At 41.7% G+C, this 25,606-nt stretch overlaps 1 protein-coding gene and 1 pseudogene across 2 annotated transcripts in view; both read right to left on the bottom strand.

Moving 5' to 3' along the window:
• LOC106562973 (fibrinogen C domain-containing protein 1) overlaps nucleotides 1–24,716 on the bottom strand; it is a 254,379-nt gene extending 229,663 nt beyond the window's left edge. The window contains exon 1 of one of the 2 annotated variants that reach the window (XM_014128131.3): nucleotides 23,614–24,716. In XM_014128131.3, coding sequence (XP_013983606.1) covers nucleotides 23,614–23,661 — 48 coding nt within the window. In that variant the 5' untranslated portion in view covers nucleotides 23,662–24,716. The remainder of the gene's footprint in view (nucleotides 1–23,613) is intronic. The other variant, XM_014128128.3, reaches the window with a different exon arrangement.
• On the bottom strand, nucleotides 10,000–10,118 carry LOC123725290 (uncharacterized; annotated as a pseudogene).
• Nucleotides 24,717–25,606: the final 890 nt, after the last annotated feature.

The raw sequence follows: 25,606 nt of genomic DNA, 5'->3' as shown, positions 1-25,606 counted from the left end.
TACTACGTTTTTCATCCAGCCGTGAAATTACTGCCCCCTAGCCCCTAGAGGTTGGGTTAGGCTATACTGGGCTCTCACCATCATCATCATTATTCATATCATTCCAATTTAACCTGTTATGGATAGAGGGCAGTATTTTCACGGCCGGATAAAAAATGTACCCGATTTAATCTGGTTACTACTCCTGCCCAGTAACTAGAATATGCATATAATTATTGGCTTTGGATAGAAAACACCCTAAAGTTTCTAAAACTGTTTGAATGGTGTCTGTGAGTATAACAGAACTCATATGGCAGGCAAAAACCTGAGAAGATTCCAAACAGGAAGCACCCTCTCTGACAAGTTGTTGTTCATCTTGGCTATTTTTATTGAAGACTGAGGATCTTTGCCGTAACGTGACATTTCCTACGGCTCCCATAGGCTCTCAGAACCCGGGAAAAAGCTGAATGATATCAAGGCAGCCTCTGGCTGAAACACATTATCGCGTTTGGATAGTGGCTGGTCAGAGTACTCTGAGACTCACACAGGTGCACGAGGGCACGAGATGTATTTATTTTCTCCCTCTTTGTACGTATACAGGCTTTCCCGGTCGGAATAGTATCGCTTTTTTACGAGAAAAATGGCATAAAAATTGATTTTAACCTGTTAGGGCTAGGGGGCAGCATTTGCACGTCTGGATAAAAAAAAATTACCCGATTTAATCTGGTTACTAATCCTACCCAGTAACGAGAATATGCATATACTTATTATATATGGATAGAAAACACTCTAAAGTTTCTAAAACTGTTTGAATGGTGTCTGTGAGTATAACAGAACTCATTTGGCAGGCAAAACCCTGAGACATTTTCTGACAGGAAGTGGATACCTGATGTGTTGTATTGACTTTAAACCTATCCCATTGAAAAACACAGGGGCTGAGGAATATTTTGGCACTTCCTATTGCTTCCACTAGATGTCACCAGCCTTTACAAAGTGTTTTGAGTCTTCTGGAGGGAGATCTGACCGAACAAGAGCCATGGAACGATGATGTCCCATTAGACACCTGGCGCGCGAGTTCATGTTGGGTACCCTCGTTCCAATACGTTATAAAAGAGTATGCATTCGTCCACTTTGAATATTATTCATGTTCTGGTTAAAAAAGGCCCTAATGATTTATGCTATACAACATTTGACATGTTTGAACGAACGTAAATATATTTTTTCCCCTCTTTCATGACGAGAAGTCCGGCTGGCTTAGATCATGTGCTAACAAGACGGAGATTTTTGGACATAAATGATGAGCTTTTTTGAACAAAACTACATTCGTTATGGACCTGTGATACCTGGAAGTGACATCTGATGAAGAGAATCAAAGGTAATGGATTATTTACATAGTATTTTCGATTTTAGATCTCCCCAACATGACGTCTAGTCTGTATCGCAACGCGTATTTTTCTGGGCGCAGTGCTCAGATTATTGCAAAGTGTGATTTCCCAGTAAGGTTATTTTTAAATCTGGCAAGTTGATTGCGTTCAAGAGATGTAAATCTATAATTCTTTAAATGACAATATAATATTTTACCAATGTTTTCTAATTTTAATTATTTAATTTGTGACGCTGACTTGACTGCCGGTTATTGGAGGGAAACGATTTCCTCAACATCAATGCCATAGTAAAACGCTGTTTTTGGATATAAATATGAACTTGATAGAACTAAAAATGCATGCATTGTCTAACATAATGTCCTAGGAGTGTCATCTGATGGAGATTGTAAAAGGTTAGTGCATCATTTTAGCTGGTTTTATGGTTTTGGTGACCCTGTCTTTGACTTGACAAAACATTACACACAACTCTTGTAAATGTACTGTCCTAACATACTCTAAATTTATGCTTTCGCCGTAAAACCTTTTTGAAATCGTAAAACGTGGTTAGATTAAGGAGATGTTTATCTTTCAAATGGTGTAAAATAGTTGTATTTTTGAAAAATTTGAATTTTGACATTTATTTGGATTCAAATTTGCCGCTCTTGAAATGCACCTGCTGTTGATGGAGTGCACCACGGGTGGCACGCTAGCGTCCCACCTAGCCCATAGAGGTTAAACAGCGGTTGACATGCTTCGAAGTACGGTAATGGAATATTTAGACATTTTTTGGCACGAAATGCGCCATACTCGCCACCCTTATTTACCCTTTCGGATAGTGTCTTGAACGCACGAACAAAACGCCGCTGTTTGGATATAACAATGGATTATTTGGGACCAAACCAACATTTGTTATTGAAGTAGCAGTCCTGGGAGTGCATTCTGACAAAGAACACCAAAGGTAATCAAACTTTTCTAATAGTAAATCGGAGTTTGGTGAAGGCTAAACTTGCTGGGTGTCTAAATAGCTAGCCCTGTGATGCCGGGCTATCTAATGAGAATATTGCAAAATGTGCTTTCACCGAAAAGCTATTTTAAAATTGGACTTATCGAGTGCATAGAGGAGTTCTGTATCTTTAATTCTTAAAATAATTGTTATATTTTTTGTGAACGTTTATCGTGAGTAATTTAGTAAATTCACCGGCAGTGTTGTTGGGAATGCTAGTCACATGCTAATGTAAAAAGCTGGTTTTGATATAAATATGAACTTGATTGAACAAAACATGCATGTATTGTATAACATAATGTCCTAGGGTTGTCATCTGATGAAGATCATCAAAGGTTAGTGCTGCATTTAGCTGTGGTTTGGGTTTATGTGACATTATATGCTAGCTTGAAAAATGGGTGTCTGATTATTTCTGGCTGGGTACTCTGCTGACATAATCTAATGTTTTGCTTTCGTTGTAAAGCCTTTTTGAAATTGGACAGTGTGGTTAGATTAACGAGAGTCTTGTCTTTAAAATGGTGTAAAATAGTCATATGTTTGAAAAATGGAAGTTTTTGCATTTTTGAGGTATTTGAATAACGCGCCACGGGATTACACTGGCTGTTGAGTAGGTGGGACGCAAGCGTCCCACCTAGCCCATAGAGGTTAAATCATTCAAAAACCTTTATTAATGTAATTGCAGACAGAAGTTGACAATCAGGAACATAGCATGCATGTTTCCGAGTAAGTTCTGCATCAAACAAAAGTTCTCAATTTGTTTTATTACACCGAAATCCAGCCTTAGGGATGTCACTGACAACGTCATTACCTTCTACTCCTGAGACCAAGCCCATGCATCCATAGCTATTCAAACAAAGAGTTTCAGTGTTATCTAAAAGCTAGGCAATAAATGTCCAATCCCAAAAGTTGATTTATTGTGGAATGTCTGACTAGTCTCTTATCTCCCACACTCCCCTGCAGAGTTCTGTCTCAGTCACACATTTCTTGGGGTCTTAAGAGAGAGAGAGAGAAAGAGCAAACAACTGTGGAACAATTCTAAAACTCTATAATGAATATACACTGCTCAAAAAAATAAAGGGAACACTTAAACAACACAATGTAACTCCAAGTCAATCACACTTCTGTGAAATCAAACTGTCCACTTAGGAAGCAACACTGATTGACAATAAATTCCACATGCTGTTGTGCAAATGGAATAGACAACAGGTGGAAATTATAGGCAATTAGCAAGACACCCCCAATAAAGGAGTGGTTTTGCAGGTGGGGACCACAGACCACTTTTCAGTTCCTATGCTTCCTGGCTGATGTTTTGGTCACTTTTGAATGCTGGTGGTGCTTTCACTCTAGTGGTAGCATGAGACGGAGTCTACAACCCACACAAGTGGCTCAGGTAGTGCAGCTCATCCAGGATGGCACATCAATGCGAGCTGTGGCAAGAAGGTTTGCTGTGTCTGTCAGCGTAGTGTCCAGAGCATGGAGGCGCTACCAGGAGACAGGCCAGTACATCAGGAGACGTGGAGGAGGCCGTAGGAGGGCAACAACCCAGCAGCAGGACTGCTACCTCCGCCTTTGTGCAAGGAGGAGCAGGAGGAGAACTGCCAGAGCCCTGCAAAATGACCTCCAGCAGGCCACAAAAGTGCATGTGTCTGCTCAAACGGTCAGAAACATACTCCATGAGGGTGGTATGAGGGCCCGACGTCCACAGGTGGGGGTTGTGCTTACAGCCCAACACTGTGCAGGACGTTTGGCATTTGCCAGAGAACACCAAGATTGGCAAATTCGCCACTGGCGCCCTGTGCTCTTCATAGATGAAAGCAGGTTCACAATGAGCACGTGACAGAGTCTGTAGACGCCGTGGAGAACGTTCTGCTGCCTGCAACATCCTCCAGCATGACCGGTTTGGCGGTGGGTCAGTCATGGTGTGGGGTGGCATTTCTTTGGGGTGCCGCACAGCCCTCCATGTGCTCGCCAGAGGTAGCCTGACTGCCATTAGGTACCGAGATGATATCCTCAGACCCCTTGTGAGACCATATGCTGGTGCGGTTGGCCCTGGGTTCCTCCTAATGCAAGACAATGCTAGACCTCATGTGGCTGGAGTGTGTCAGCAGTTCCTGCAAGAGGAAGGCATTGATGCTATGGACTGGCCCGCCCGTTCCCCAGACCTGAATCCAATTGAGCACATCTGGGACATCATGTCTCGCTCCATCCACCAACGCCACGTTGCACCACAGACTGTCCAGGAGTTGGCGGATGCTTTAGTCCAGGTCTGGGAGGAGATCCCTCAGGAGACCATCTGCCACCTCATCAGGAGCATGCCCAGGCGTTGTAGGGAGGTCATACAGGCACGTGGAGGCCACACACACTACTGAGCCTCATTTTGACTTGTTTTAAGGACATTACATCAAAGTTGGATCAGCCTGTAGTGTGGTTTTCCACTTTAATTTTTAGTGTGACTCCAAATCCAGACCTCCATGGGTTGATAAATTGGATTTCCATTGATTATTTTTGTGTGATTTTGTTGTCAGCACATTCAACTATGTAAAGAAAAAAGTATTTAATAAGATGATTTCTTTCATTCAGATCTAGGATGTGTTGTTTAAGTGTTCCCTTTATTTTTTTGAGCAGTATATTTAAAGGCCTACCTTCAAACTCTGTGCCTCTTTGCTTGACATCATGGGAAAATCAAAAGAAATCAGCCAAGATCTCAGAAAAAGAATTGTAGACCTCCACAAGTCTCATTCATCCTTGGGAGCAATTTCCAAACGCCTGAAGGTACCACGTTCATCTGTACAAACAATAGTATGCAAGTATAAACACCATGGGACCACGCAGCCGTCATACCGCTCAGGAAGGAGACGTGTTCTCTCTCCTACAGATGAACGTACTTTGGTGCGAAAAGTGCAAATCAATCCCAGAACAACAGCAAAGGACCTTGTGAAGATGCTGGAGGAAACACGTACAAAAGTATCTATATCCACAGTAAAATGAGAGGCCGCTCAGCAAGGAAGAAGCCACTGCTCCAAAACCGCCATAAAAAACCCAGACTACGGTTTGCGAATGCACATGGGGACAAAGATCGTACTTTTTGGAGAAATGTCCTCTGGTCTGATGAAACAAAAACAGAACTGTTTGGCCATAATGACCGTCATTATGTTTGGATAAAAAAGGGGGATGCTTTCAAGCTGAAGAACACCATCCCAACTGTGAAGCACGGGGGTGGCAGCATCATGTTGTGGGGGTGCTTTGCTGCAGGAGGGACTGGTGCACTTCACAAAATAGATGGCAAAATGAGGAAGAAAAATGATGTGGATATATTGAAGCAACATCTCAAGACATCAGTCAGGAAGTTAAAGCTTGGTCGCAAATGGGTATTCCAAAAGAACAATGGCCCCAAGCATACTTCCAAAGTTGTGACAAAATGGCTTCAGGACAACAAAGTCAAGGTATTGGAGTGGCCGTCACAAAGCCCTGACCTCAATCCTATAGAAATTTGTGGGCAGAACTGAAAAAGCATGTGCGAGCAAGGAGGCCTACAAACTAGATAAAACGAAAGGACATTTTTTTTAATGAAAATCAATTGTAGAAACTATACTGAACAAAAATATAAATGCAACATATAAAGTGTTGGTCCCATGTTTCATGAGCTGAAGTAAAAGATTCCGTAAATGTTCCATATGCACAAAAAGCTTATTTCTCTCAAATTGTGTGCACAAATTTGTTTACATTACAGTTAGTGAGAATTTATCCATTACCAAGATACTCCATCCATCTTACAGGTGTTGTAACGATTTTTGTTTTGAGACGTAGCGGAGGCAGGCGCAGGACACAGGTATGAGTGCAAACGGTCTTGTTTACTCAAAAACACAATAAAAAATCTCAAACAGCAAAACAACAGGGTTAGGAGAAACACCTCCAACAACCACTGACACGAACAATCACGGACAAAACAGAAAGGGAAGCCAGAGGGTTAAATAAGGAACATAATAAGAGAATTGAAAACAGGTGTGTAAAATTAAGACAAAACAAAACGAACAGGGAAACATGGATCGGTGGTGACTAGTAAGCCGGTGACGTCGACCGCCGAACGCCGCCCGAACAAGGAGAGGGGCCGACTTCGGCGGAAGTCGTGACAGGTGTGGCATATCAAGAAGCTGATTAAACAGCATAATCCTTACACAGGTGTATCTTGTGCTCTGTGCAATAAAAAGCCACTCTAAAATGTGAAATTCTGTCAATTGAATGTTAATTTCTCTACCATAAGCCACCTCCAACGTCGTTTCAGAGAATATGGCAGTGTGTCCAAATGGCCTGAAAACCGCAGACCACGAGTAACCACACCAGCCCAGAACCTACACATCTGGCTTCTTCACTTGCGAGATCATTTTAGACGAGCCACCCGGACAGCTGATGAAACTGTGGGATTGCACAACCGAAGAATTTCTGCACAAACTGTTAGAAACCGTCTCAGGGAAGCTCATCTGCGTGCTCGTCATCCTTACCAGGGTCTTGACCTGATTGCAGTTTGGCGTCGTAACCGACTTCAGTGAGCAAATGCTCACCTTCGATGGACACTGGCACGCTGGAGAAGTGTGCTCTTCATGGATGAATCGCGGTTTCAACTGTACCGGCGTCTTATGGGCAAGATTTGCTGATTTCAACGTTGTCAACAGAGTGCCCCATGGTGGCGGTAGGGTTATGGTATGGGCAGGCACAAGCTACAGACAACGAACACACTTGCATTTTATCAATGGCAACTTGAATGCACAGAGATACCATGACAAGATCCTAAGGCCCATTGTTGTGCCATTCATCCACCACCGTCACTTTATGTTTCAGAATGAAAATGCACGGCTCCATGTTGCAAGGATCTGTACACAATTCCTGGAAGCTGAAAATGTCCCAGTTGTTCCATGGCCTGAATATGCACCAGACATGTTACCCATTGAGCACGTTTGGGAAGTTCTAGATCGACAGTGTGTTTCAGCTCCCACCAATATCCAGTAACTTCGCACAGCCGTTGAAGAGGAGTGGGACAACATTCCACAGGCCACAGTCAACAGCCTGATCAACTCTATGTGAAGGAGATGTCTCGCGCTACATGAGGCAAAAGGAGGTCACACCAGATACTGACTGGTTTTCTAATCCACGCCCCAACATTTTTTGTTGTTGTTTTATTTTACCCCCTTTTTCTCCCCAATTTCGATCTTGTCTCATCGCTGCAACTCCCCAACGCCCTCGGGAGAGGCAAAGGTGGAGTCATGCGTCCTCCAAACATGACCCGCCTAACCGCACTCCTTAACATCCGCCAGCTTAACCCGGAAGCCAGCTTCACCAATGTGTTGGAGGAAACACCGTTCAACTGGCGACCGCGGTCAGCCTACAGGCACCTGGCCCTCAACAAGGAGTTGCTAGGGCGCGATGAGCCAACCCTAGGCTATAATATTCTGCCCCTATGAAAACATTTATTTTAGGCCATAACTGAACCAATTTCTGTAGGCTATTTATAGAATATGCTGCCCATATGAACGAATGCACATACAATATTTGTAGCCATACGTGATTTAATGAAAAGCAGTAAACATACACATTTAATAATATACTCATGAACACAATCAGGCAATAGTTAACATACACAACATTGTTTCACAGTCTTTAATAACAGACTCATAAACACAATCACTCAATATTCTACAGCTGGCTTCACTGCTTCCCCGGGAAACTCAACATATTGTAGCAGACGAAGCGGGGGAAGGAGTTAGCTTCTGTTGCAGTATTCGTAGTAAAAAATGACATGTTGTGGCGGTTCTTCGCCTATTGGGATAGTCTACCTGTTGGGATACCTACAACAGTGTCTCTCTCAGTCTTTCCACTGTCTCCCCTCCTCCATCCTTTTCTCTCTATCTTTTTCTCTCCCTCCATCCCTCTTAGTCTGTTACCTCCATCCGTCTCTCTTTCTCTCTCTCACTCTCACTCCCTGCTTCTCTCTCTCAGTCTGTCTCTCTCCCCTCATCTCTCTCTGGCTGTGGATATGAGTCATAGAGCAACAGCAGCAGGGAGTGAATTCAAAAAAAGGTGACAGACAAGATGGCGGAAGACAGCACAGTGGTGTTTTGGAAAAATCTTTCCTTCGGCCCTTCCTTGTGTAACAGATGTATATCGTACTCTCCTTGCGTTGTGTTTTCTCCTAATAAATCATATCAGCCAATGGTCCCAGTTGAGCATAATTTATTTCTGTTGTTAAATAGGAAACAGCACGTTAGTTGTGCAGGGCTTGACGATATTGATGGCTGTCGATGGCAAAATCCCTTGCATCACATTTTCATACTGTGAAGACCTGACGTTCGCGATCTCCCCCTATCTGCAAGCGGGGCCAATCACAACACACCTTATTGTCGTCAGAGTTGAACCAACCAATAAGAATGCTTGAACATTAAATACACATTTCTTTAGAGGCAAGTGGAAACATAACCAACCCTGTTACACTTGCAGAGATTAGTAATCTAATATAATCAAATTGGTAAAAGTAATACGAAGAAACCACACTTGCTAACTCCTGTCCTACTTTATAAGATTAGTGTTCGCTACATGGGATGAGAGCTGTTTTATGCTCAGTGTGAGTGTGCGTGTGTGCGTGTGTGTGTGTGTGTGCGCACGTGTGTGTGGGTGTGTGTGTGTGTGTGTGTGTGTGTGTGCGCTTGTGTGCGCGTGTGTAATACAGAGAGATCCCCAGTATGCACACTGTAAAGAGTTGTACAGCATCAGCAGAAAGTCTTTGGACCCCCAACACCTCCCATTTACATATCCAATCAGGCTTATTGCCGCCTGCTGCACATTTTGCACAGAGGGCTAAACGGAGGTTCTTCACAGAAACATCCAAGTACGTAGAACTACAGCATAAACACAAGGGTTACACAATACATTGACTTCAATGGCAGTCGGAGAGGGAGCAATAGAGAGATGTAGAGAGAGAGAGAGAGTGGTGGAGGACAAGTGTTTTCAAGTCTTCCGGTTGTAAAAGGCAATCACAGCAGACTGTTGATTTTGAAGAGGGTTCAAGAACCAAAAAGTATCACTTCAGAAAACGCAAACAAGCACTTATTGTCCTGATTTCTAAAAGCGTGACGACAACCAATCCCAATACATTTACTTCCAGAGATCTCCACAACTCCCTCCCTCCATTTCTATTCTACCCGTACTGTTTTCTCTCCCTTTCTGCTATTACTCCAAAGTAGTAGGAAAGAGAATTTAGAAGTCAGGGGTTTGGAATAACTGTGATCCGTGGGAGTGGAGTCCTTAAACTCCTCATTTATTAAAACAGCAGCGACTGCTTTCCCCCAGCGAGGCTGAATAATGGCACACAGTCTGCCAGATTGAATTTTTGATGGTGAATAAATTATGAATGGCAGAGGATAACTCTGTTAATATATTAGCCATGAGTTTGTCATAAGTGTTTTATAGTACAGTAGGAATGAACTCATCGCTGTATCCCTCTGTTTATACATCTCCATCGCAAACGGAATCTAAATCTGATATGTGCCATCAGAGAACTTTGTCTCTTGTGATACATCATCATCACTCCATCTTTGTCACCCTCACATCACTACAATCACCTGTTATTTTTTTATCTTCTTAAAAATAAAATTGGGGGGGGGGGGCTTACAGCACCTGGTATTCCCAGGCGGTCTCCCATCTATATACTAACCAAGCCTGACCCTGCTTCGCTACCAAGATCAGACAAGATCAGGTGTTTTCAGGGTGGTATGGTCACAAGTATATAAAAAAATCCTGTTTCTTCTCAAATTACAATCTTGGCTCATCGCTGCAAATCCAAAATGGGCTCGGGCTCGGGAAGGTCAAGTCATGCGTCCTACGAAACATGACCCGCCTGGCCGCACTACATCTTATCGCACAACTCGCTTATCCCAGAAGTCAACCGCACCAATGTGTTGGAGGAAACACAGTTAAGCTGACATCAGCTTGCAGGCGTCCGGACCTGCCACAAGAAGTCGCTAGAGCACAATGACCCAAGGAAAGACCCCTGATCAAACCCTCCCCTAAACCGAACGGTGCTGGGACAATTGCGCGCCGTCCTATGGTGCTCCCGGACTCAGCCGGCTGGTATCGAACCCCAGGCTGTAGTGGGGGAGGGTGCACTGCAGATTTTTTGACCGCAGAACCACTTATATTCTCTCATATGTTTCTACTGTATCTCTCTCACCTGCCCACTCTTCTATTCCATCCCTCTTTTCCCTACAGTGCTCAGATTCATAAAAAGATGAGTAGACAAACCTGGTTCTCCAGGTATAAACCAGACACTCATTTGAAAGACAGAATCAAAACCAGCAGAGCAGACACTCAGGCCCCTGAGGACCAGAGTCACCCATCCCTGTCGAACACTATGAGCCAAGGGGAAACTATAAATGTATCTGAGGCATCCTTCCCTCCAGTTGCCTCAAGTCAATTAAAATAACTATTAACCTTGGGACACCTGATGGCGCCTGGCCTATAAAGACGTCATTAATGTTCTCTGTTAGTTGAACTGCACTCATTAGTGGGTAAATATATGACACCGGTTTGCAGAGGAAACAGCCCCATTTGGATGAGAACAGACCCAATCATGCGACTGGGGAGAGCACTACTCAGTCAGGGAGACACAACTCAATCACCAGGGCTTCACCGTGTGTCTTTAACACAAAGACAAATAGGATTTCCATGCTTTGTATATGACAGATGATACCGTGCCATGTTTCCTATTTTAATGCTGTAATGGTAGGCTAACACAGGGGGGCATCTCAAAGAACCTTTGGGTTTGAGCAAAGTCCTTTATAGAACCATTCTCCATAAACGTTCTATACAGAACCATAAAAAGGAATTCTATATAGCCCCCAAACGGGTGGAAATAATAGCGAAACCCTTTTTTGGTGCCACAGAGAACCTTCAGAAAAAGGTTCCATATAGCACCAAAAAAGGGTTCCGCTATGGTTGCAAGCCAATTAACACTTATTTGGCACGATATAGAACCATTTGTTTTTAGTGTGTGTGTCTGTGTGTGTGTGTGCATGTATGCACGCTTGAACATGTGTGAGTGTGTACTCACTTGTATGCTGCCCGTGTGTGGCGTGTTCATGCGTGCATGAAAGAACCCCTTGATTAATAGGGAAGACGGGGAAACAGAGAGGTCCATTATGCCGGGGAGCTGTGCAGCTCTTGTGCATCTCTATAAGAGTAGGACTTAATCTAACATCTCTATTCGATAGCAGTAGCACCAGCCCAGGCAGGCCAGCAAGCGACAGAAGCCAAATGAATGGGAGCTCCATTTCAGACAGATTGAAATCACAGCCAGGAAACCGAACACTTCTCACTCCACTTATTTGACTGTGTTCCAAATAGCACCCTATTCACTAAGTAGTGCACTACTTTTGAACAGGGCCCATGGGGCTGTTATTTTAGATGCAGACATGGAGATATAAACCAATCTGTCCAAAACAGTAGGGCAGCCAAGGTGTCTATCAAGATGATTGAACCGTTCAAGATGATTGAACAGAGGAAGGCACGCAAACTGTAAACAGTACATCTGGACATACACACACACACAGCATATTGTTTTGGATGAACAAAAATAACAGGAAATGTCTTGAGGGAAGAAATATCTATATGATGCCAAGCAGGCAGCATATGAAGGAGAAATACCATCCAATCTTCAATTTGCCCCTGGTTATAATGTGTGGGTGAGACAGAGTGAGAGAAGGTAAAGAGGTAGAGATTCAAAAGAGAGGGAGGTAGAGAGAAACACTGGAAAGGGTGTGCAAGTGTGTGTAAGAGAGACATGGAGTGTCTGATGAAAATACCACTCTTAAAATATAGTCTCTCTCACTCACTCTCTTCCTCTGTCTCTGGCTCTCTCTCTCTGCCTGAAGTGTAAGTTCAAGTTTTTTATTGTCACATGCACAAGTACAGGGAAACTCTTCACTCCCTCTCTCTCTCCATCTTTCTCTCTCTCTCTCTCCAGCAACTATGCTGTATCTTGTCGAGCAGGTCAAAATCGTGATGTATCTGTCAGAGGCTCCAGGAGGTATAACCTTGCCGTCATCTCATTCGTTTCTTTTCTCCATTCCTTTCACCACTGCTCCCCTATACACACGCGCACAGACACACACACAATTGGTTTATTTTACAATTGCTTTAAGAGGTTAACACTCTACACTACTGGGAACTGCCTGTATCCATCCATCCGTCCATACATCCTCTCTCTCTCTCTCTCTCTCTCTCTCTCTCTCTCTCTCTCTCTCTCTCTCTCTCTCTCACACTTTGTCTGTCTCTATGTGGACGCTGTCCATGGTTCTGAAATAGTCTACTGGAGTGTAATGTACTCTGTATTTCTTACTGACACTTTCCGTGGGGCTGAAGATCTTTGCGACTCTAAACACACATAAAATGTGGGTTCGTTGGGAAGGGTGATGTGGAACCACAATGACTCAAAAACCCCTTCGAGCTCTTCCATGGTTCTTTACAGTTCACAAGAGGGTTCTCTGCTCTTTTAGTGATAATTAAAATGTTGGGGAGCGGCCCGTTAGAATATTTTGGGGTGTGGTTTGAGCCCCGCTGTTTTTTGTGCAACCGTTTGTGAGAGTGTGATGCGTTGTGTTATATTGTTTCATATTACAAAGTGAGAAGAACGAACTTGTGTCATCAGGTGAGGTGAAGGCTTCTGAGCTCTACCATAATGATTAGGTATATTCCTGAGATCACTCTGGCCCTGTGGGAGTATGATTCATGAAAAAATTGGATCCATGCCTTTTGGCACATCCATTTGTGGTATCAGGCTGGGTGAAGAAGTAGTTGGGTTCTGTCAATTTGGCCAAAATATGCAGAGGTGGACTTATGTTGATTGTTTTGTTGTGTATCTGCTGCTCAGAGGGAGATGGTGCTTCCAGTCTCGAGATGAAAGGGTGTCCTGCTCTGCTCTCCGACAGAGTGCCACTGAAAGGAGTGATAACTGCGTTGGGGTTGAGAGTTAAGGTGGATCAATTGAAGTTGGGGATCCCCTGGTGTCTGTGATGCACACCGTTCGGTGCGACGCAGACCCGGTGGCAAGTGTGTCAAAACCCTGGGTGTTTCTCAAAATGCATACTACCGTGCTCCGAGCACGCAAATTGGAGAAGGGGAGGGTCGGAGTATGAGTCCAAATCAAAGTAAGCGAAACGGCGCATAGAGAGCACTTCTCGAATGCGTACTCCATTTGTACATATTTTGAAACATGGATCGATGCAAGCTTCAATGGAAAGTATGCAAAAATAAATGACGCAGCCAAGTAAAAAATGATGCAAATTGGAAAATGGTTGGGTCGGAGTATGAGGCCAATTCAAAGTAAGCGAAATGGCGCATAGAGAGCACTTCTCGAATGCGTACTCAATTTGTACATATTTTGAAACATGGATCGATGCAAGCTTCAATGGAAAGTATGCAAAAATAAATGACACAGCTAAGTAAAGAATTATGCAAAATGTATTGATACAGCTCATTATTTGAGCTAAAGCGACCGAAAATACACTTCAACTTCGGAATTAAGTTTCCTATTCACATCTCATATGCTATAAGAACAAAGAGTATGAATTTACTGAACATAAATGTTATGTTTATGTATGGTTAAAAAGTAAAACTCATTTCGGCATTCGATATTATTGAAGGAGAATGCAGTCCTTATCGAGTTACACAGTATTTAAACAAGTCAGCCATATCAGCTATGGTTTTCAAAAAGGCAGTAAATGAGGCTGAATGAACTGTTTCGCTGCCAGACGAGTCTTCCGCTGATAGCCAGGTATAGCAGTAGTAAAGGATTCACTCCATGGTGCTGAAAGGAAACTCCTCTGTCGGGACAGCTTTATGTACAGTGGGCCTTAACAGTTTGTGGGCACCGTTTGTCACCGTTATTGTGCAATTAATGTATTGTTTAGTGTTGTGTGGTGTAGTGATTTTTCTGGCATGCATCTAAAAAAAATGGTTGAGTTTGCGCCACCAAGATTTACACGCTAAAATATCTAAATAACCTTAAAAAGGGTTCTATATAGCACCATATAGGTTCCATTTAGAACCTTATGGGCATGGTTCTTTAAAGAACCTTAAAAAAACTTTCTACATAGCACCAAAAAGGGGTTTGCTATGGTTACAAGCCAAAGAACCCAAATCTGGTACTATTTTTTAAAAATGTGTGTATATAGACCCTTTATAAGATTTCACTCTCTCTTACTCTCATTTTCTCATTCTCAATGTCTCTCTCTCTCTCTTTCTCTCTCTCTCGAGGCTTCTGATCAACAAGGATAGAAACAAAGACTAAATGGCATGTAGAAGAACAAGGCCAAAGAAAGAAGACAATGTTGTTGTCATCTGTAGCCTTCCATCTAGCACTTACACAATGGTTTCCCTTTAACAGTGAATACACACACACACATACATACACACACACACACACACACACACACACATGCACACACTCAAACATGCACACACATGCACACACTCACACACACATACAATATGCAATTCTTAGAAGTGCAATACTGACACTGGCCATATTCAACAGGTGCTGAGCGTTTGTAAATTTGTCAGTTATTCTGCCCTCTGACACACTCAGACTAGAGTGCTCTGAAATTGGACTAGCTAGCCAGAGCGAATTTACCAGCTACGTCTATCGACAGTTTGTTGCAGTCACATCGTAATAATTCTAATGAAATAGTTACTTGTGTAGTGGAGTCTTTTGTTTAGATATGCAGCAAGCTAGCTAAACAACGAACCATAATCCCAACTCATAACGTTACTACCCTGCATGAATCTGCAGGTAGCTAACCAACCAAGTTCAATATTAGCCAGCTAAAATTAGGCTATAACTAGCAATGCAAATGGATCTGAGATTCAAATAATATTACTACACAGATCATACACGTAACGTTAGCTAGCTAACTAACAGTACACTTTAACTTGAAGCAAAAACGACTTTCTGCCAAAATTAGAAATGTGTAATATCTGACAATGTAGCTGGCTAGACTATCTTACCCGTATACATGGATGGACGCTTCTCCCTATCTGTCACGGATGCCATGGTTGCCCTTTGTTTGAAGATGTAATCCGGAGACAGGTGTTTTATCCAACAGCCTTCTGTGTGTTCTCTTTTGGAGTACGTCTGCATATTTGCAATCAAACGGCAGAATTTTCTCCATCTCCTTAGCTATCATACTCTAATTCCACTGATTTCAAAACTTGGTCCTCCAGAAAGTGGAGAGCAACATTTATGTAGTTCTACTATGTGATATCTTTCAAAAAAGCTGTGTTAGAAAGGATTACCTACACATACTGACCAGCTCATGTTATGGACAGAAGCGTGCTACATGGCAGACCAATCCGAACTCATTATTCGGCATGTCCGGCCCACATTATCTCAGCCAATCATGGCTAGCGGGAAGGTTTCTGACTTTTTCCATGGCTAAACCAACTAGGCTCTTAATTGAACAATTGTATTTGTATTTAAAGATGGCATACAAGTTTTTTTATTAAGGCACATTAATGCCAAAAAATGCATTTAGATTTTTAAAAGAAAGTTTTCTTTCAAATAACGCTCCTGTGAAGAAGTGACGGGCGACATGTTTCCTGAAAGGAGTCACAAACGTCAATGTCACTACACATCAAATTGTTAATGATCTAAAAATAGCCAAAATAATATGAATGAAAATATTGAAAATCTCCAGTAACATCCTAAAATATCTCTTATGTGATGAAATCCCAAGAAATGCCTTAAAATTCATAATGTCATGCATCCATAATTGTTGAGGTGACTTGGAGGTGAATGATTTCCGCGCTGCTGTTAAAATAAAACTGCTTCAAACTAAAATCAATGAGTCTGAAGGTCTGTTTTTTCCCTCAATAAACATAGTAAACCCCTCCTTATGGAGCAGCATGGATTGATTAAACACACACATGCTGCTTCGGGACTCTCACACATTCACAAAGACCAGCAGAGGCATACATTAACAAAACACTCAAATGCACTTGCACAAACTGAAGCACCTTCTAACATTCTCACACGTTCGGTCACACATTCACATTCAACTGCAGAGTCATACAAACAAGTAGCAAGCCCTCAGCCCTGTGTGTGCCGTGCGTGCATGTGTATGTTCCTTTAAGTTAATGTGCGCAGGTGTGTGTGTGTGTGTGTGTGTGTGTGTGTGTGTGTGTGTGTGTGTGTGTGTGTGTGTGTGTGTGTGTGTGTGTGTGTGTGGACTTGCGTGAAGAAACTTGCACTTGTAGAATTTGATGTTAGACACCCCGACCACACAGAGAACTGTATCTCAGAGAGAGAGAGGGGTATTTTTGGTTGTTAGAACAGTGATTTTACACTGTGAGAACACCAACAGGGAAATCAGAGGCCTACTGAACCAGGAACCAATCCCTTTTTCCTGCTTCTTTTTCAACCTGGGACCAACTCCCTCTCTCTGTGTCTGTGTGTGTGTCTGTATGTCTGTGTCTGTGTCTGTGTCTGTGTGTGTCTGTGTGCGTGTACGAGAGTGCATACGGGAGTGTTTAACCTCAGCAGGTCCCCCCCAGATGGAGAGATATCAAATGATCAGTGCTTAATTTGAGGATCCGGCACCTCTCAGTTTTGGACTGTTTAGTTCCAGAACATATTTGGCCGATCCGGTACCTCTGGCATGAAAACTAATGTTCACATTTTGCAATGTACAAGTTAGAATAAAAGTGTTCAAAGTTAATTTGAGTTTCCTCTTCGTTAATTATCATGCCCCCCCCAAATAAAAAAACACAATATGAAAAGGTATCTAGATTTTCAACCCATGCCTGATATTCTAAGAGTTGATTCGGTTTGGGCTGGCCATGGCTTATGGTTTGCCCAACGTTGGAGCATATGTTTGATACCAACTCGTGAATGTGGCAGTGTGAGAAGCGCGCCTGTATTGCTCACAGAACTAGAATGAGATTCCCTTTCTATGATCTCTCTCCCTCTCTCTGCTCTGATAGACATGAGCCTGAAACTCTCATTTTTCCAGCATTGCACTTCATCATCATTTATTCCTTATAGAATCCCAGCCGCGCGAAGGGTTCTGGAGGAGCTTCAGCACCCCTGATAAATTGAAATAAATTTGCCAAAGTTATAGAATTACTGGTCTGTTCAAAAAGAAATGAAATCATTCTGAATAGCCTACTACACCACGAGAATGCCCATAATATAATTTAGACACAAAAGATCAATAGCTTCTTTTAACTAGAACTACTGGGACTCGAGGGACCCCCCTTCAAGCTAATGAGCAGTCATTCTGACTGCAACATTCTAACAGCGTAATTAATGCATTTAATATATGCTATCGCAAAAAAATAAGAATTGGGTGTTTATGTTTATGAAGGCCTTGTTTTTTAATTTTAATAACACGTTAGCCTTTTAATTAGTTTATGTTACTGTAGGCTATACGTAAAAAAAATAATACACAAAAATTCAAGTGTTCAATTTTTTTTATTTGTGGAGTGCTTTTGTTTCAACTATGAAACAGAAAGCACATGTGTTGGAACAGGGTAACAGCTTTTAATAATTACTAAATAAAAAAAAATACCCCAACCACCAAGACTCGGGGTCAGCAAGACACATCCGTAGCCTAAACATCACAATAAGCGCCAAGTGGCCTTGATAAATAGTGAAAATCAGCACAAAAGCAATAATGGCATTGAATAGAAGTGTGGATATGACAGCAGTCAAAAATAGTCAATTAATGTCAGCTCATGCTTACATTGTGTGCATCTTCACGCAATGGCAACAGTTTGATTTAATTTAGCTCTTATCCCTTCTCCTAACACTTGACACAAATCTGGGTAACATTCAATTGCTTGACACTCTTTGACATACATTTGTTTGGTTAGTCTCTGGTTCTCTCTTTATTGTGTCCCATTGTCTTGTCATTCTTCAGCACCATTGTGGAGTACAACGGCTGTGCAGGTGCCTTATTTTGTGCAGAGGGAGGGAGCTCCCATCTGACTTTGTTCATGGTGCTGGCCAGGCTTGTTTTCTTTGCAAGCAACTTGTTCGGCAATGACAGTGAAGTGAAAAAATTGTCCTTGGTGACATTTCTCCCCTTGCCAATGTAAGGTTCCACAAGCCTCATCACCACATTCTCTGACACCCGCTCACCTGCTGCCTGATGTGAATCTGTTCCCAGATATTGAACGCCTTATCTATATTGTTCGCTTCCCCTCACTCATGAACTCACACATTCTCCCCCTTTCTCTCCCATTATACTTTACTTATTTCAATATGTGTGAAATTTGTTTCTGTAAAGTTTAGGTTCAGTTTCGAGACAATTATTATGTGGAAAACACAGGCTGGAAACAAATGGCTCCTGCTGAAAAGAGAAGACTAATCTGTCTGCTGCTCATTATAGCCTTCTAAAGCAGCTCTGCAATGGCCTGGGGTGACTCCCCTTACTACACTAGATGCATCAAGTGTTTAAGTATATAATATCAACAGTCCCTTATCTCTGGTAAATCTTGGCAAGCATCAGAAAGGGTTACACTCTATGGTTACAAGCCAAAGAACCCCTATCACGCAGTTTTTGCAGATTGGGCGGCGGTATATTCATGCTGCAAACCGCCCATTCCATCTCATTCCAAAGATGCTCTATAGGGTTTGGTCAGCCACAATGTTCAGATACACTGTGGTGTTCAATCATTGCTTAATCGGTATCAATTGGTATCAAGGGACCTAACGTGTGCCAGGAAAACATTCATCATACCAGTACAACACCGCCACCTGTCTGTAGCGTTGACACCAGGCAGGATTGGTCCAAATCCTGACTTTAATATTGGTGAATCTCTTATACAATTGGTTAAAGTTACGTACAGCAACCCCAGATGTAAAACAGTAAATAATGGTTACTTCTCAGAAAGTATTGCACTTTTAAAAGGAGTAAAACAAGGCTGTTCTTTGTCTCCGTAGCTATTAAAAATGGCCATTGAAATGTTAGCTATGAAAATTAGATCCATCAAGAACATCAAGGGGTTAGAAATCCAGGGGATATTGTATGCTGAGGACTCTAGTTTTGTCATAACTCAGTAATCTGGATCCCTGCACAGTCTCATTGAAGATTTTGATCATTTATCTAGCCTCTCTGGACTAAAACCTAATTATGACAAGTATACCATATTACATATTGGATCATTCAAAAATACAGTGTTTACACTACCTTGTAGTTTACCAATAAAATGGGTGAGTGGTGAAGTAGACATACTTGATATTCACATCTCAAAAATTATACCACAATCAATTTCAATAGAAAGTAAAGAAAAATAAATAAGATTCTGAAACCATGGAGAGGTAAATACTTGTCTATTTCTGGAAAAATCACATTGATTAACTCTTCGGTCCTGCCTACTCCAGACGACTCATTTTTTAAATCACATGAGCAAAAAATATTTCATTTTATTTGGAATGCTAATGCTCATACATAAGTTATACTTAAACCCAAAATGATTCTCCAGTAGATTATTAAGAAAGACTCATCCTTTGTTAAAAAAATGGACTTTTTGCCTTTATACAGATTACAACTTCTCATTTTCGACTAATTGAAAATTACATTTTGTCTAAAGTATCGCCCTTTCTTAAACAAGCCATACAAAGCTGATTAAAATTTCTGTTTTATCCACCAGAAAAGATAGAACAAATATTACAACAAATGTTATGGTTAAACTCAAATATACTGATAAATAAAAAAACATTCTTTATGGAAAATGTTTTAATAAATTGTATTATATTTATTAATGATGTTATGAATAGAAACGGAGGAGGTGTCACATATGCAGCTACTGAAAATATATGAGAATATCTGCTCAATACAAACTTACAACCAACTGACTGCAGCATTACCACAAAAATGGAAGAGGCAAGTGGAAAAGGGAGACGATAGCGAACTTATTTGCATGCCATATATTCAAGATACAAATTGAACAAACTGAAAGGAATTGTCATAAATAGAAAAATATACCAGTTTCATTTGTGGACAAAAATGTTGACAGCCACGTCATACAGGTTGCAAAATAAATGGGAAGAGATTTTTGATATACCAATTCCATGGCACGTGGTTTATGAACTGGTACAAAAACAACACTTGATTCAACACTTAAGAGTTTTCCAATTTAAATTATTATATAAAATTCTTGCCACCAGCAGGATGCTATATACATGGGGCATTCAACCATCTCAGCTCTGTATATTTTTCATTAGATTATTTATTCTGGTATTGTCCCTATGTAGCTTGTTTCTGGTCACAGGTTCAGGAATGGTTAAAAAAATCACAACATGCACTTAAAATTAACCTTGCAGATAGCAGTTTTGGGGCGATTTGGAAAGCCATTGTCGGTCAATAAATAATATAATAATACTTCTAGGGAATGTTTTCATCTTTAGCTCACAATATGTGGATACTATATGATTAGAAAGGTTAAAAATGTATGTAAAACATCACAGCACAATTGAAAAATATATGGCACATGGAAACCAAACAAGGGTGGTCTATGGTGATAGGTGGGATGGGCTGAGAGTGGCTGAGGGTTAGGACTAAAGAGCTTATGTTTGGTAATGTATTATTGTATGTGACTGCTTTATATAAATGTACCATGTATGCAAAATGTGTATGCAAAATGTGTATGTAAAATGTATGTGTATATGTAAAATGTATATGTATAAGTAGCAGAAAAGCTGTTAAAATATATATATATATTTGTCCTTCGAAGAGGGGGGGTTGTTGGAGGGGTTAATACTTTTTTAAAGGAAAAAATAAAAAATAACTAAAAAGTAAATAAAAAAAATAACCTGACTCTGCCATCGGCATGACGCAACAGGAACTGGGATTCGTCGGACCAGAAAATGTTTATTCACTTCTGAATTGTCCAGTGTTGGTGATCATGTGCCCACTGGAGCTTCTTTTTGCTTTTAGCTGATCGGAATGGAACATGGTGTGGTCGTCTGCAGCAATAACTGTTATAATGATAGATGACTTGTGCGTTCCTAAATGTTGTTCTGCACACCGCTGTTGTACTGCGCCATTATTTGTCTGTTTGTGGCCCGCCTGTTAGGTTTTTGCACCATTCTCAGTAATCCCTAGACACTGTTCTCAGTAATCCCAAAATACTGGATCCGGCGTGCCTAGCACTGACAATCATACCACGCTCACAGTCGCTTAGGTCACTCATTTTGCCCATTCTAAAGTTAAATCGAACAGTACCTGAATGCCTTGATGCCTGTCTGCCTGCTTTATATAGCAAGCCACAGCCACGTGACTCACTGTCTGTAAGAGTGATCCATTTTTGTAATCGGGGTGAATGTAGAACAGTAACATGTTTGTGGGTGTCAAGAGTCGTGTTGGACCTTTAAAGTAAAAGGTGATCATGAATATCATTACTCATTTAAAGGTCCCGAACAGTCATTCTGATTCCCATGTTAAATAGCCTTTTGAGTGACATAACATTTTTGAAGATAGAAATGCTCAACAATTTTGAAAAAGTACTATTTTATCTAATGGCTCACTACCAGGAAGTTTGAAATGAAATGCTGAATGAGTGGGGATTTTATAATCATGAGCTCGCCTTGATTAACAGCTCTTTGAAAGGCCTGTGTCAAGAAACTTGGAGGCAGTGGTGCAATAAATTCAACTCAAGCAAATGCAGTGACATACAAAGCAACTCAAACATTGAAATTGCATCAACGATTTAAAACACTTATATACAGCTCTGTTTCCACGTCTTTTGTGATGTGGTTCCAATGACATGACAATTGCGTCAGAGATTTAAACGACCCTGTTCCATGCCGGCTGAAGACCTAGCTAGCCAGTACCTAGCTAATACCAGACACAGATGAAAGGGGAGACATATAAGTATCTTTGCCGTAGATCAATAGTGTAAACATTGAAATATATTTGCTGACACCCTACAGTCAAATTTTGTCACCAGTAGAGTAGCTATCTAGCTATATAAACCACCCCCCTCTGCAAACACGCCTTCTCCGATGTTGGTTACAAAGTGGTACTTGTTTAAATTAGGTAAGAGAATATCATTTTACCATTGGTGTATTCAAATTAGAGTTAGGGTGATGTCACCCTATCCCATTAATAATCCTACTTTCTGAATCCAACTGTTTGACATTGGGGATATGACCAGTAACTTTATGAAACAACAGTACATTTTAGTCATCATACTTTCATCTGGTTTCAATCAAACAGCATCCAATTTCTAAAAAAAAACATGATATGACAGTTATTTTACTTATAACATGCATTAAACAGAACAGACTAAACAGAATGACATTTACTCTCATGGGGGGGGGGCAAAAATAACTATCTGAAAGCCACACCCCTACTAAGCCACGCCTCCAGTCTTCTGATCTGACCCAGTGGATCGTAGCTCAATAACCCAGCATTAAAAACCCAATTTAAAGAAAACAATGGGTTGTTTGTGACCCAACTGGCTGGGTCAAAATAACACAATGTGTGTTCTGTCCAATATTTACCCAAACTGGGTTGTTTATAACCCAGCTTTTTTTAGAGTGCATACACCCAGCATTTTTCTGAGTGCCCTGTAGATTCCAAAACAGCATTCATGGACCTCGGAGGTGAATAGCCAATATCACACAGTCCAAGTCCAAAGTATTCCCCTTTCTCGGCTATTTCTCTATCTGTGAAGCAATTTCAACTCCAGAGAATAGCACTGTCTCTTCCGAGGCTTGCATTGAGGGAAACAAAATAACCTATTAGCCACCCACTTGATATACAGCTGGGTTTACAAACTGTGACAGGAACAAGAAGTGCCATAGCCAGGGGAGAGAGAGATGGGGAGAGAGGTGAGCTCCACTGCTACTCCCACGGAATAGAGCGATGCACCCAAATACAGTGTGGCTATCGAGGATCCTTGGGAAGTCCCTACCTATTGAAGTTGACATTTCACATGGTTAAGGTAATCGTTAATGTTTGGGTTAGGGGAAGATAAGGGTTATGGTCATGATTAAGGTTGGGGTTAGGATAACAGTAGTGGTTGAGGTTAAGGTTAGGGTTTATGGAAAGGACATCCAAGGATTCGATTAGCACCTAGACTTCTAGCGGGAGGCAAACGAAATACTGCACCAAAGGTGCACCTGCCTTTTTGGCGCTATATACAAAATCTATAAAGACTACCAATACAGCGCACAGCTGCGCAAGGAAAATGTGTACAAGGAGGGTAGGTACATACCTGGTTTTTATGCCGTGGTCCATCTTCGAGTTCCAAAGTGCTGTTCATGATTCCCCATCGGCCATTTACCGTTCTCTGGAGAACCTTTAGACCAGAACCGCCTGTTGGTACGAGGCGGGGGTGAAGGAGAACGCTCTATTTTTTGTATCTTTCCAGGCGATCTACTACATAGAAAGGGGTGTTAGCTCTAAGTGTTCGCGCACAGAGGGAGAGAGAAGCTAAACAACTTCTCGACCACAGGGGCTGGCTACGGTTCTAGCAGGAGTGGCGGGGAACTATACATAGTCAACTCATATGTAACGTACTTACAGAACTGAACTTCGATTCCTCGGATTTTCTTCTGTTTTTTTTTTATTTTTTACCGTTACCCTCTACATGCAACAACGGATAACAATCAGAGATTCTGAGATTAAAGTCCAAGTAGTAGAGAATCCAATAAAAAAGCCACTTGGAAAGCCGGTCATCCAAATAAATTTGTCTGGGGAAAAAAATCTCCTTTGCGGTCTCCAATCGTTCAGGAAGTGCAAACTAGGTGTTATCCTCAGTATTGATGAAATAGTAAAAAATAATTAAAAAAAACGTCTGGTTAGTTAATTCCAGACTGTGTCACGTTTTGAGTGAAAAGGAGAAAGCCAATGTGCAGTAGCCTATCGCCTGATCTCTTGCTATGCAGTCCACTTCATTCCTGCACTATCCACTGCTGACTATGAGGCTCCGGTCGGCGGCGCCGCGGAACAGATGAGGGATAAAGCCTGCCCTAGTTTAGGAGCTGATCTGCACGAGGAGGGTTATTTCACACAGATGCTTTTGACAAGAGCGGTGCAGGGGCCAGATTAGCGGGCTCAATTTGTGTGCTGCCGCGCGGCGCTGCGTTCCTTTGAAGCTGTCATGCGCGCGGCACGTTCCACCCAGGCTCCGGTTCTGCTCCGTTCTGTTCTGCTGTGCCCTCCATGCGCAGCTGGCTGCTGCTGTACCTCTGTCACTGACTCTGCCACCGCACAGCTCGAGCTGTGCCGCCTACCCCCTACACTGCTTTTCCTGGCCCTCGAGACTCCTTCACTCTGCAGAAACCAAAATGCGAAAAGATAACAGAACAAAACGCACACGAGACTATTGTGGGTATACAACTCTCAATAGAATGTACTGATAAATGAATGTAGTCCATCTATTCCTCTCTCTCTCTTTCTCCCAAATCGTATGTGTTGTGTTGCTACAACAGGCTACAGATGAAACATCTGCGTTGAAGCAAAAGCAAGTCCTTACCTGATTAATTTAAGCTATTTATTTTTCATAGCATGTGGATGCACAAAATGTATGTGCCGTATGCAGCAACATCACCTACATTTGTTGGATACCTAACTCTGATAACAGTTTATTAAATGGAGTAGGTATTAAAAATAGTAGGAAACACAGTCTCGTTTTGTTTATTTGTTACACCACATGCATGCTGTACTTGTAACTTGCAAAGCATTTCCATATAGTTGTTAAAAGTGTATCCCTATAGGTGCAGAGAAAATGTAATATTTCCATAGACATCAAGTTGCATTAATAAAAACATGAGTTTAATATATTTAATTAACGTGCATGATTCCCCTGGATAAAATGCATGTAATTATATTGATAGGTATTGATTTAGCATAACGAAATGAGATACCACACTTGATACCATTAATAAAAAATTCCTTGAGGATGTCACTAGTGTTATTAACTGCCTATCAACTGACTGGCCTGACACATCCGCAGCTGTGCGTGGATAAAACCCCTGGGAAAGGAAAGCCAAGTCAGAAAAAAAACCCATATAATCACGTTGTTTGCTCTATAACCTGTTAGTTCATATGCCTTGACAACGTGATATATAGGCCTAAGGTTGAAACAATAAGAAGACTCAGTGGCAGAATAAATTCAACCACACCTTTGTTTCATCACAGAACCGGAGAGCAACATGTGTCCGGTGAAGTCCACAAAACATATTGCATGTAACAAACAGGTATAT

This window comes from Salmo salar, chromosome 11 (genome assembly GCF_965601325.2).
Source record: "Salmo salar chromosome 11, fSalSal1, whole genome shotgun sequence".
In the NCBI taxonomy this organism is placed as follows: domain Eukaryota; kingdom Metazoa; phylum Chordata; class Actinopteri; order Salmoniformes; family Salmonidae; genus Salmo; species Salmo salar.
This window is presented reverse-complemented; position numbering and strand designations above follow the sequence as displayed.